At 43.5% G+C, this 13,070-nt stretch overlaps 1 protein-coding gene across 1 annotated transcript in view; it reads right to left on the reverse strand.

The window, feature by feature from the left end:
- PHF20 (PHD finger protein 20) overlaps nucleotides 1-13,070 on the reverse strand; it is a 177,071-nt gene that overhangs the window by 27,915 nt on the left and 136,086 nt on the right. The window contains exons 11-13 of the mRNA XM_030826717.1: nucleotides 9,848-9,946; nucleotides 8,999-9,163; nucleotides 5,527-5,705 (exon numbers count right to left, since the gene is read on the reverse strand). Coding sequence (XP_030682577.1) covers nucleotides 5,527-5,705; nucleotides 8,999-9,163; nucleotides 9,848-9,946 — 443 coding nt within the window. The remainder of the gene's footprint in view (nucleotides 1-5,526; nucleotides 5,706-8,998; nucleotides 9,164-9,847; nucleotides 9,947-13,070) is intronic.

A 13,070-nucleotide genomic window follows, 5' to 3' on the forward strand; every position in this document is an offset into this window, starting at 1 on the left:
TTATTATCTAGCCATTTAAGAAAAAGCTTAACAAAATCTGCTCTACAGCAGCACTATGTTACAACAGCAAAGAGTTGGAACCAACCCAAATGTCCAACAACGATAGACTGGATTAAGAAAATGTGGCACATATACACCATGGAATACTATGCAGCCATAAAAAATGATGAGTTCATGTCCTTTGTAGGGACATGGATGAAACTGGAAAACATCATTCTCAGTAAACTATCGCAAGGACAAAAAACCAAACACCGCATGTTCTCACTCATAGGTGGGAATTGAACAATGAGAACTCATGGACACAGGAAGGGGAACATCACACTCCGGGGACTGTTGTGGGGTTGGGGGAGGGGGGAGGGACAGCATTAGGAGATATACCTAATGCTAAATGACGAGTTAATGGGTGCAGCAAAACAACATGGCACATGGACACATATGTAACAAACCTGCACATTGTGCACAGGTACCCTAAAACCTAACATATAATAATAAAAAATAAAATAAATAAAATAAAATAAAATAAAATAATTTAAATATCAAATGTATTTCCTGATGTTCATTTTTATGTGGTAGCCAGATTTCTCAAATACCGTATTTATTAAGTAGGATTTTAACCTTCCAGTGATTTAAATTAGCACTGGTAAATAAGATAAAATAATGATATACATGAACAATGTTGATACTACTCATATAATGAAAATGATCCAAAAAGTTATTTCTCTATAGTAATACATGCACTTCTAGAAAACACACTCTAAATGTATTCTAGGGTTATTGAAAATATCAATTTAAGGTAAAGATTTAAGAAAAATTTATTCATGTCTTCCTAATTAGATGGTGAATACATTTTAAAGGTTTAAACTGTATTTGTTCTAGCTAGCTCCCTCTAAATTTATGCCTTTTGCTAAAGTTATTGAGTGGGAAAGGTACGTTGCTCACAGTGACAGGACAGTCAGAAACTGTCCCTCCTTAACACAAAGCCAGGTGGACACTCTTGGTTCAGGTGGACAGCACAGAAAAGTCCTCTGGAACAAAAGCCAAGAAGCTCTGAAGTGAGCTCGAGACACAAGGTCTTGTGGAGCCTGGGAAGCAGGAGATCAAGTTGACTCCTGACTCTGCCATGCTCGTGGTGGCCCCAATTGCCCCGAAATTAGTTTCTTCATATAGCACATAATGGCATATTAACCTCTACCCTCAAACACCCCAAGATCCTTGCTACTTATAGAAAAGTCAATGGAGAAAGTACCAGAGTGGATCAGAAATGGGTTACATACCGTTAGGCAGAATAGCCTTGCCAGGAGGGACATTCATTACTCACCCACTGAAGATTTTAACAGGCAGTAAAGGGCAAATCTGTCAGGCTAACAAGGCCTAGAACTGAGCATATGCTCAAGGATGACAGAGTAGAAACTAAAGATCTTCAACGTCCTTTTAAAAACAAACTTAAAAAAAATCTACTAAAAAATAATAGTCTTCATGTTATATAACATTTTTTTCTTTTCTTTTTTTTGGGGGGGGGGGTGTGGGGGGACAGGGTCTCATTCTGTCACCCAGGCTGGAGTGCAACAGAATGACCAGGGCTCGCTGCAGCCTTGAATTCCCAGGCTCAAGTGATCATCCCACTTCAGCCTCCGGAGTAGTTGGGTCTGCTGGCATGCATCACCATGCCCAGCTAGTTTTTTTATTTTTTTGTAGAGATAGGGTCTTGCTATGTTTCCAGGGCTGGTCTTGAACTCCTGGGCTCAAGCAATTCTCCCGCCTCTGCCTCCCAAAATGCTGGGATTACAGCATGCCCAACCAACAATTATCTAATAGTAGTCCACAGGGCTTCAGAGAGTCTGCAAAATGTGTGTGTTTTTAAGATAGGACAATTAAAAAAAAAAAAGATGCACACTCAAACATGTTCCAAGCCAAATGTTAAGACAATGAAGCCCACCACCACACATAATTTTGTATTGCTAGGGTAGCTCAGTATTATGTTGACCTCAAAATGGAGCTTGTCCTCCCATCTCTGATTAATCAAAGTAACTACACAGCATGTTGCTCAGGAAAAGTCACCCTGACAATGGCTGTGTGCATCACGCTTGTCTCACTGTTGTGCAACCAAATAGAGAAAAACAAATGAGCCATTGAAGTGCTCCAAGTCAGCAACTGTCTGTCACTCATAGCTCTGACAGCATATCAGAATCATGGGAATATGCCCACCATTCACATGTCTGACCTCACAAGTAAAGATTATCCATTTTGAACTTTCAAAACTATTGCTATTACCTGTTACACATTTTGGGGTTCTATGAAACAGTCCATTAAGAAAAGGGGTTCTGATATTCAAAAATATTTGAAAATCACTGAACCAAGGTTTACTAAAGGTCTTAAATATCAGGTACCCTTGAATCCCAGAGGTTACTATGAAGGCTATTCAAAAAGACAAGACTCTCCCTCAGCCTAAAGTGTGTGTATGTATGTGTGTATGTATATGCGCATGTCCACTGGTGGTGCTGGGGAAGGGTTGGTCAGCCAGGCTAGATGGGACTATTATGTTTCAAAAACAAATTTTTCTTGTTTCACTTCTCAACTGTAAATGTAAATCCCCATAGCTAAGGCCCCATAGGGAAAGAGCACTTGATTAGGTGCCCTGGGTTCAAATCATAATCTGATGACTTATTTAATGGTTCTACAACAATGAACGAAATCATATCTTCGTAATTTTGTTTTCCCAAATAAGTGACTTGAGATAGCCTTGTTACAGGTGAGATGGTATTTCTGAAAACACTCCAGAAACTTTAAATCACTACTCAGCTGTACCCAGTTACCTTAGCTCCATAGAGTTGCTTTAGTTCTATTAACAAAAAGAGCACCACTGTGGTACATCCATAGCATGGAATACTACTGGACAATAAGAATAAATGACTACTGAAACACACAACAACATGGATGAATCTCAAGGATATTATACAGAGTAAAAAGGGCCTTTCTCAAAAAGATACATACCACGTGATTCCATTAACCAAGAATCATAAATTACGTAATTATAGACAGTTAAAACAGTTTAGTGTTTCCAGGGTTAGGGATAAGTATGGCTACAAAATATAGGTACCAGGAGGGAATCTCACGGTCTTAGTATACCTAAATACCTTGATTGTGGGAGTGATTACACAAGGCTATACTTGTAATGAAAGCACACAGAGCTATATGCACACACAAATGATTATGTGTATATCACTGGTAAAATCTGAATAAGCTCTAGTGATTATGCCAATGTCAACTGGTTTTATAGTTTTGATATCCTACTGTGGGTTTACGGGCTTTTGCCATGGGAGGAAGACCAGCAGAGGAATTCATGGGACTTTCCTGTACATTTCTTTGCAATCTCCTGTGAATTTATAATTATTTCAAAATAAAAGTGTTTTCTAAAAGCCCTGGAAAAATAAAAAGCAAAAAAGCAAATACATCTACTCATCTCTAGTTGTTCTGAAAGTTTAAAGAGCTACGGAAAAGTCCCAATGTTTCAAGAAATAAAAGGAAAGGGGACCGTTGAGTACAAAGACAAAAATTCGAAGATGAGAGGAAAAAATGCAACTGTATATTAAGTCAAGATCCAAAAGTGAATTTCAAAATTCCATGCCATGCAGATCACAAGGTCAAGAGTTTAAGACCAGCCTAGCCAATATGGTGAAACACTGTCTCTACTAAAAAATACAAAAATTAGCCGGGCATGGTGGCAGGCGCCTATAGTCCCAGCTACTCGGGCTGAGGCAGGAGAATCGCTTGAACCCCGGAGGCGGAGGTTGCAGTGAGCCGAGATTGCGCCATTGCATTCCAGCCTGGGTGACAGAGCGAGACTCCGTCTCAAAAAAAAAAATTACCATAACAAAAATATTTTGCCAGGCGCAGTGGCTCACGCCTGTAATCCCAGCACTTTGGGAGGCCAAAGCAGGTGGATCACCTGAGGTTGGGAGTTCCAGACAAGCCTGACCAACATGGAGAAACCCCTTCTCTACTGAAAATACAAAAATTAGCCAGGCGTGGTGGCACATGCCTATAATGCCAGCTACTTGGGCAGCAGAGGCAGGAGAATCACTTGAACCTGGGAGGCAGAGGTTGTGGTGAGCCGAGATCGCACCATCGCACTCCAGCCTGGGAAACAAGCGTGAAACTCCGTCTCAAAAAAAAAAAAAAAAAACATGCCATGCCAACCTACAGTACTGAAAGGGCAAGGAAATAATATTCTATCACAGAAAGCAAGCCAAACGGGCTGGGCCTGTTTCTCATAATCTCAATAGGCTATATAGATTCTTACTGGATGATGGGCAGCCACCCCCTTTACTGGGAACAATCCCTGAACCCCCATTAACGCTATAATATAACACAGGTGGGCCCCAGGCAGTCTTTTTGCGCCTGTTGATAATCTGTAAGCTCTACTACCACCAGATCAGATAACTAGACCAGGGAGAGCATTTGACCCATAACAAACCTCTTTCCCCTCTGGCCACATGTGACTGTTCCAAAAACTAATATCTGATCTAAATTTGGCTGGAATTGCTTACTCAGAAATTAAGAATCGGGACTAAGATTCTGACCTTGGTCTACCTAGTCTCTTGAACACAAAAATGTAAAATTGGGGCGAGGCCAAAGGTGACCATTTTGCATTTTCCAAGAAAATAAACAAGGAGTAAAATCAAAAAGAACCAAAAGGACTCCAGAGAAGCAGGAAACAAGGCAGACCAAGGCCCTCAAGATGGAATTCCAGGTTCTGAGCCTGAAGGCAGCCCTGCCTCTGAGTCCTAGGACCCAGTCTATTTTCCCAACAATATTTGTACTTGCCCCTAAAAAAATCCTAACCAATATAACAATGACTTTTAAAAACTCAGGTTCCCAAGCCAGTTGGGCAGCTGTCAAGACACCCAGGGAACTTGTGACACCCTTAGGAGCCAGCCAGCCAGCACCACCTCTCCCAGAACTGTGATTTACAGACAAGGGCCAGGGCAGGCAGGTGCTGGCCAGGCATGGTTTTCCCAAGCAGGTAAGGAGGTCCCACCCACCATAGGCACATCTCAGAGATGGAGATGACAGACTCAAATGTCAGGAAAATAAGGAAAAAGAAACATAGAAGTTATAAAGCCAGCCTGCATGACTTTGGAACATAAAGAAAATTTACCTCAAAGAGAAGATAAGAGTCCATGGGAAGATTAAACTGCCACTCCAAAGATTTCAGTCCCTGCTGCTCAACTCCTCACTTTGTGACCACAGGCATGGCCCTTCCCATTTGCAGGTCCCAGCTGCCTCAAGCAGAGCATGAGAGGTTTAGACTCAGTGATCCCTAAAGTCCTCTCTTACTCCATCAATGGACTACGTATGGCAGCCTGGAACTCTGAGGAAGCCAAACAAAAAAGCGAAGCTCAGTCTGCTGCTGTTCATGCTGTGTATCTGGGCTCTGTTATGACTTGCCATTGTTGCTGGCCTCAAAATTCCCTCCAAGGACCAGTTTGTGCTTCTCTAGACCTGTTTCCTGGAAGCTCTGCCTACCTGAATCATGAAGTCATTTTCCTCCTGGACCTCACAGATGCAACGGACCACCTCAAAGTCATAGCGGTCATCCCCATCAAGTTCCTCATCTGGGTTGGTGGCCACATCCACATCTTGGCCGTACTCATCATCGCTCCAGAGAAAGCTCTCAGAAGAGGACTCACTCAAATTATCCTCCTCTATGAGGAAAAGGAAAACAATAGTTACTATTTTAGGTTATAAAATTAAGAAACCTTTGATTGTCAAGAATGAAAAATGACCTTATAGTCCCATACCTCCAAGCAAGAACATTCATAGGGCAAGGAAACGAGGATGCCGATCTGTCCTTGGATCTGTCATTTAGTAACAGCCCAAACGAAGCAAGCTGCCTGGCAGTGAACTCAACTCCACTTCCTTATTTCACTGAGAGAATGAAGCCCAAGGGCAGTGGCTACTCAAGATCACAGAACTCAGTGGCAGAGGAGCTACAACTCCCCATGAACCACATAGACCACCATCCATGACAACTGTAACATGTTCTTCAGCCTCACCCCATCCAGTCAGGACGTGGCTTACAGTCTGTCTGTATCCAGAGCTACCTTTAAAACTCTGTAAACAAAGGTTGAGCATGGTGGTTCATGCCTCTAATACCAGCATTTTGGGAGGCCGAAGGAGGAGGATTGCTTGTGCTCAAGAGTTCAAGTCAAGCCCGGGCAACATGGCAAAACCCCATCTCCACTAAAAGAAAAAAAAAATTAGCTGGGCACAGTGATGCATGTCTATAATCCCAGCTACTCACGAGGCTGAGGCAGGAGGATCCCTTGAGCCTGCGAGTTTGAGGCTGCAGTGAGCTATGATCACACCACTGCACTCCATCCTGGGCGACAGCGTGAGACTTTGTCTCAAAAGACAAACAGGCTGCACACAGTGGCTCACGCCTGTAATCCCAGCACTTTAGGAGGCCAAGGTGGGCAGATCACTTGAGCCTAGGATTTGAGACCAGCCTGGCCAACGTGGTGAAACCCTGTCTCTACTAAAAATACAAAAAAATTAGCCAGGTGTGGTGGTGTGCGCCTGTAATCCCAGCTACTGGGGAGGCTGAGGCAGGAGAATCACTTGAACCCAGGAGGCAGAGGTTGCAGTGAGCCAAGATCACGCCACTGCACTCCAGCCTGGGTGACAGAGTGAGACTCCGTCTCAAAAACAAAAATCAAAAACAAAAACTCTGTAGACGGTGAGGAATGAGGAAGAGGAAGATTCCAGGGATAATCAGAGGCAGAATCACTTGATGCCTGATTAGTTATAATCACAGCTAACTTTTACTAAGCGCTTGTTCTGAACCAGACACTGTTCTAAGTCAGGCATAACTTAATATTTTATTGCACTTCACAGATATTGTATCTTTTTTCACAAATTAAAGGTGTGTGGCAGCAACCCTGAAAGTCTATTGACACCATTATTGCAAAAGGAAATACTCACTTTGTGTCTGTCAGCATTTTTAAGCAATAAAGTATTATTTTACTTTTTATTATTTTTATTTTATTTATTTATTTTTGAGACGGGGTCTCATTCTTTCTCCCAGAGTGCAGTGGCATGATCACAGCTCACTGCAGCCTTGACCTCCTGGGCTCAGGTGTTCCTCCCACCTCAGCCTCCCAAGTAGCTGGGATTACAGGTGCATGCCACAACAACCGGCTTTTTTTGTATTTTTTGTAGAGGCAAGGTTTGCCATGTTGCCCAGGCTGGTCTTGAACTCCTGGGGTCAAGCAATCCACCCGCCTCAGCCTCCCAAAGTGTTGGGATCACAGGTGTGGGACACTGCACCCAGCTTTCATTTTTTAAATTGTCAGTTAATATAATGAAATGTATTGCTAGTTCAAATTTTTGAACATTACATCAAAACAAGATTGATTTAATGAACACATATGTCACATTTTTCAGAACACATGGAATAACTAAATGAATTTTATCTCAAAGAAAGTTTTAAGAAATGTAACAGTCCAGGCGCGGTGGCTCATACCTGTAATCCCAGCACTTTGGGAGGTCGAGGTGGGTGGATCATGAGGTCAGGAGTTCAAGACCAGCCTGACCAACATGGTGAAACCCTGTCTACACTAAAAATACAAAAATTAGCTGGGCATGGTGGCGCATGCCTGTAATCCCAGCAACTTGGGAGGTTGAGACAGGAGAATTGCTTGACTCCGGGAGACAGAGGTTGCAGTGAGCCAAGATCGTGCCACTGCACTCCAGCCTGGGCGATAGAGTGAGACTCTGTCTCAAAAACAAAAACAAAGCAAAACAAAACAAAACAAAATATATATATATTTTTTTTAATATAAATATACATATAAAGCCTTTCACAAGAGGGCTCAAAGATGTGTTTTAAGAGTCATATGTGTGAACAAATACCATCATTCACCTGCACATCCACTTACACTTCGATGCCTTCATATGTACTATCCTGTAGCAGGACACACTGGCCAATGCAGCAAGTGAGAAGGCTTTTCAATGCCAGGAGGACTCTGTAACAGCCGGATGAGTGGACGCCTCCCCTTCCAGGGCCCATATTAGGTTGAGCGCATATATATATGTGTGTATGTGTGTGTAGATCTATATATATAAAAAACATTTTACCGATTTTTTTACATATATACATATATATGTATATATATAACATATTTTATCTTTTTTTGTTGTTTTGTTTTGTTTGTTTGTTTGTTTGTTTTGAGATGGAGTCTGGCTTTGTCACCCAGGCTGGAGTGAAGTGGCGTGATCTTGGCTCACTGCAACCTCTGCCTCCCAGATTCAAGTGATTCTCCTGCCTCAACCTCCCGAGTAGCTGGGATTACAAGGCAGACACCATTACACCCGGCTAATTTTTTGTATTTTTGTAGAGATGGGGTTTCACCATGTTGGCCAGGCTGGTCTCAAACTTCTGGGCTCAAGTGACCCACCTGCCTCACCTCACAAAGTGTAGGGATTACAGGAGTGAGCTACCGCGCCTGGCCACCAATTTTTACATTGAATAATTTTTCTATTCAGTTGAGTTCTTATATATTCTGGTTACTAATCTCTTGTTGATGTATCATTTACAAGTATTTTCTTTCATTCAGTAGGTTTTTGGTTCACTCTATTAATCGTTTAGTTTGCTGTGCATAAGCTTTTCAGCTTGATGCAATCCCACTTGTCCATTTCTGTATTTGTTGTCTATGCTTTTGAGGACTTACTCCAAAAAACTTGACATTTCTCAACACAGCAATATTTTTCAATTAAGGTATATGCATTGTTTTAGACATATGCTGCTGAACACTTAAGAGACTACAATATAGTATAAACATAAGTTTTGTAAACACTGGGAAAATAAAAATTACGTGTGACTAGCTTTATTTGTTTTATTGTAGTGGCCTAGAACCAAACCTGTAATATCTCCCAGGTATGCTTGTATTTTCCAATAAATGATCAGCAAATGATCAGGACAGAAGAGCCTCCTTACCCAATGCTTTCCCTTTCCCTTTGTGGTGTCCAGATTCTGGGCCATGAAGCTGTGGGCTCATATGGACCCCTGGCTTGTATGAGGACCCACATCTCGTAACAGCAAATGCCTTGGGTGGAGAAGGTTCCTGGGAGGTGTCACTGATCTCCTCACTGCAGGGGCATTCTGGAAGAACAGGATCAGGAAGGAATGAATAACCCTAGTTAACACTGGTGCATTCTAGAATCAATCTCATCCAACCAACAAGCCTCCTTTTCAAGCAGCACAAAGGCTCAGGGACAATTCAACCAAAAAAGAGGTGTGGAGAGCAGATGTAGGGGCCCAGACGCCTCCTCTTCAGCATTGCCCCTCTCCTCTTTTTCTGATAAGATTGTTTTTCTAAGCTAGAAGATACACCGAGAATAAAACGTGGCATCCTTTAAGTCCCAAGTCAGAATATAGATTTTTCTAAACATTTTTGTAAGGGCTAGACACAGTTTTTAAGAAGGAAATCCTTTCTCAAGAGGGCTCAAAGATGTGTTTTAAGTGTCGTGTGTGTGAACAAATACCATCATTCACCTGCACATCCGCTTACACTTTGATGCCTTCATCTGTGCCATCCTGTAGCAGGGCACACTGGCCAATGCAGCAAGTGAGAAGGCTTTTCAATGCCAGCAGGACTTTGTAACACCTGGGTGAGTGGATGCCTCCCCTTCCAGGGCCCATACTAGGTTGAGCCCACAAGCCCTAGTAAGGGACTATTGGTCCTTCCTCTGCTCAGCACAGGCCCAGAGGCCATAATGGGAGAAAGCAACCCCTCCCCATTCATAGTAAGGAAACCTAAGTGAAACCCCCAGGAAAAAAAATTACCAGGTTTGGTTTTCTTTTTCTTTTTCTTTTTCTTCTTTGGCTTCACTCTCACAAACTCCTTGAATTTCTTATCTTTATTCTTTTCCTTGTCTTTTGTAGCTAGAATTAAACACAAATGTTGGCATTTTAACATTTTGTTTTCAATGCTGGGGTGCTTATTCTTTTCCTAAGTAAGCATGTCCGATGGGCCTGGCTCTGCCTGGGAAGTCTGGAGCAGATTGCCCATGGCAGAGCCACGCCTCCATCACTTAGCCTTTCAGTCCAGCTCAGCACACTCTGGCCCACTGCCCGTCATTGTAAATGGATTTTAGTGAGACACGCCATGCTCATTGGTTACGTGTCTTTCACACTTCAACAGCAGAGCTGAGTAGTGAGGACAGAGACCTTTCAATCCCAAGGTTGAAAGTGTTTATTATCTGGCCCTTTACAGAGAAGTTTGCAAAACTCTACTTAGATCACTGCTCCTCAACCCTGGCTACATACTGGGATCACCTGGGAATCTTATTTTTGTTGTTGTTTTTATCACCATGTCACCCAAGCTAGAGTACAGTGGCGTGATCTCAGCTCACTGCAACCTCTGCCTCCTGGGTTCAAGCGATTCTCCTGCCTCAGCCTCCAGAGTAGCTGGGACTACAGACACACGCCACCACACCTAGCTAAATTTTGTATTTTTAGTAGAGACGGGGTTTCACTATGTTGGCCAGGCTGGTCTTAAACTCCTGACCTCAGGTGATCCAGCCGCCTCAGCTTCCCAAAATGCTGGGATTATAGGTGTGAGCCACTGCGTCCAGCCAGGATTCTGTTGCTTGTTTCATTCTTTTTTTAAAAACTGAGGTACCATTCATATAACATAAAATTATTTTTAAATGAACAGTTCATGCCTTCTAAATACCAAAACTTCATCCTCTCTACTCTACAACAAAACTTCTTAAGATGTCAGTCCTCCCTGTCTAAACTTCTCCCTTCACAGTTTTTCCTAATTACATTCTAAAAAGCTTCCCACTACCACTCTGAGATCAGTTTTCAAAATTAATATCCTCACCATTGAAAAATCCAGTCGTTGCTGGGTGCGGTGGCTCACACCTGTAATCCCAGCACTTTGGGAGGCCAAGGCAGGCAGATCACAAGGTCAGGAGTTCAAGACCAGCCTGACCAACATGGTGAAACCCCGTCTCTACTAAAAATACAAAAATTAGCTGGGTCTGGTGGCACGTGCCTGTAATCCCAGCTACTCGGGAGGCTGAGGCAGGAGAATCGTTTGAACACGGGAGGTGGAGGCTACAGTGAGCCGAGATCGTGCCACTGCACTCCAGCCTGGCGACAGAGCGAGACTCCATCTCAAAGAAAAAACAAGAAAGAAAGAAAAATTCAGTCGTAGCTGGGCACGGTGGCTCATGCCTGTAATCCCAGCACTTTGGGAGGCCAAGGCAGGTGAATCACCTGAGGTCAGGAGCTTGAGATCAGCCTGGCCCATGTGGCAAAACCCTGTCTCTACTAAAAATATAAAAATTAGCCTGGCGTGGTGGCAGGCGCCTGTAATCCCAGCTACTTGGGAGGCTGAAGCAGGAGAATTGCCGAATCGGGGAGGCGGAGGTTGCAGTGAGCCCAGATTGCACCATTGCACTCCAGCCTGGGCAACAGAATGGGAATCTGTCTCCAAAACAAACAAACAAACAAAATCCAGTTGTTTCTTCTTCTCTTACCAAATATATTTGTAGGATTTCAAGTAATTCACCATGTCTTACTTTTTAGATATCAACAAGAGTTTACACGTACATATATCCTATGACCTTGCCATCCACTACAACATATTCATTCAAGATAAAGCATCACTTATGTCCACACAGAGACTTATACATGAAGGCTCATAGCAGTTTTAGTTGTAATCGCCCCAAACTGAAAATTGCCCAAATGTCCATCAAGTGAATGTACAAATAATTCATGATGTATCCATACAATGGAAGACTTTTCAGCAATAAAGGTAGGAACAGCAGGCCAGGCGCGGTGGCTCATGCCTGTAATCCCAGCACTTTGGGAGGCCAAGGCGGGCAGATCACGAGGTCAGGAGATTGAGACCATCCTGGCTAACATGGTAAAACCCCGTCTCTACTAAAAATACAAAAAAAATTAGCCAGGCGTGGTAGTGGGCACCTGCAGTCCCAGCTACTCGGGAGGCTGAGGCAGGAGAACGGCGTGAACCCAGGAGGCGGAGCTTGCAGTGAGCTGAGGTCTGGCCACTGCACTCCAGCCTGGTACAGTGCGAGACTCCAACTCAAAAAATTAAAATAAAAAAAAAAGTACAAACAGCAACATAAGTGAATCTCAAAGTATGCTGGGTGAAAGGAGCCAGACAAAACAAGTGCACACTGCAGGATTCCATTTCTACAATAGTCTACAAAATGAAAACAAACCGGCTGGGCGTGGTGGCTCACTCCCAGCACTTTGGGAGGCCAAGGTAGGCAGATCAGCTGAGGTCAGGAGTTCAAGACCAGCATGACCAATACGATAAAACCCCATCTGTACTAAAAATACAAAAATTAGCCGGGTGTGGTGGCTCATGCCTGTAATCCCAGCTACTTGGGAGGCTGAGGCAGGAGAATCGCTTGAGCCCAGGAGGCAGAGGTTGTAGTAAGCTGAGATCGTGCCACTTCACTCCAGCCTGGGCGACACAGTGACTCCGTCTCGGGGGGAAAAAAAAAGAGAAAACACACCATAAGTAACAGTAAGCAGAATAGTGGTTGCCTGGAGCTCAGGGGGAGGGGAGAGGTGGGAAGGAGGAACTGAAAAGGGACATGAGGAAAATTTGGGAGGAAATGGAATATGTTTACTATCTTGACTGTGGTGATAGCTGGGTACAAACACATGTCAAATCTCACCAATTATACCATTTAAATATGTATAGGCTGGGCGCGGTGGCTCACGCTTGTAATCCCAGCACTTTGGGAGGCCGAGGCGGGCGGATCACGAGGTCAGGAGATCGAGACCACGATGAAACCCCGTCTCTACTAAAAATACAAAAAAAAAAATTAGCCGGGCGCGGTGGCGGGCGCCTGTAGTCCCAGCTACTCGGAGAGGCTGAGGCAGGAGAATGGCGTGAACCCGGGAGGCGGAGCTTGCAGTGAGCCGAGATTGCGCCACTGCACTCCGGGCTGGGCGAAAGAGCGAGACCCTGTCTCAAAAAAAAAAAAAAAAAAAAAAATATGTATAGTTCATTGTACAATTA

The sequence above is a fragment of the Nomascus leucogenys genome, chromosome 13 (assembly GCF_006542625.1).
Source record: "Nomascus leucogenys isolate Asia chromosome 13, Asia_NLE_v1, whole genome shotgun sequence".
Taxonomy (NCBI): Eukaryota; Metazoa; Chordata; class Mammalia; order Primates; family Hylobatidae; genus Nomascus; species Nomascus leucogenys.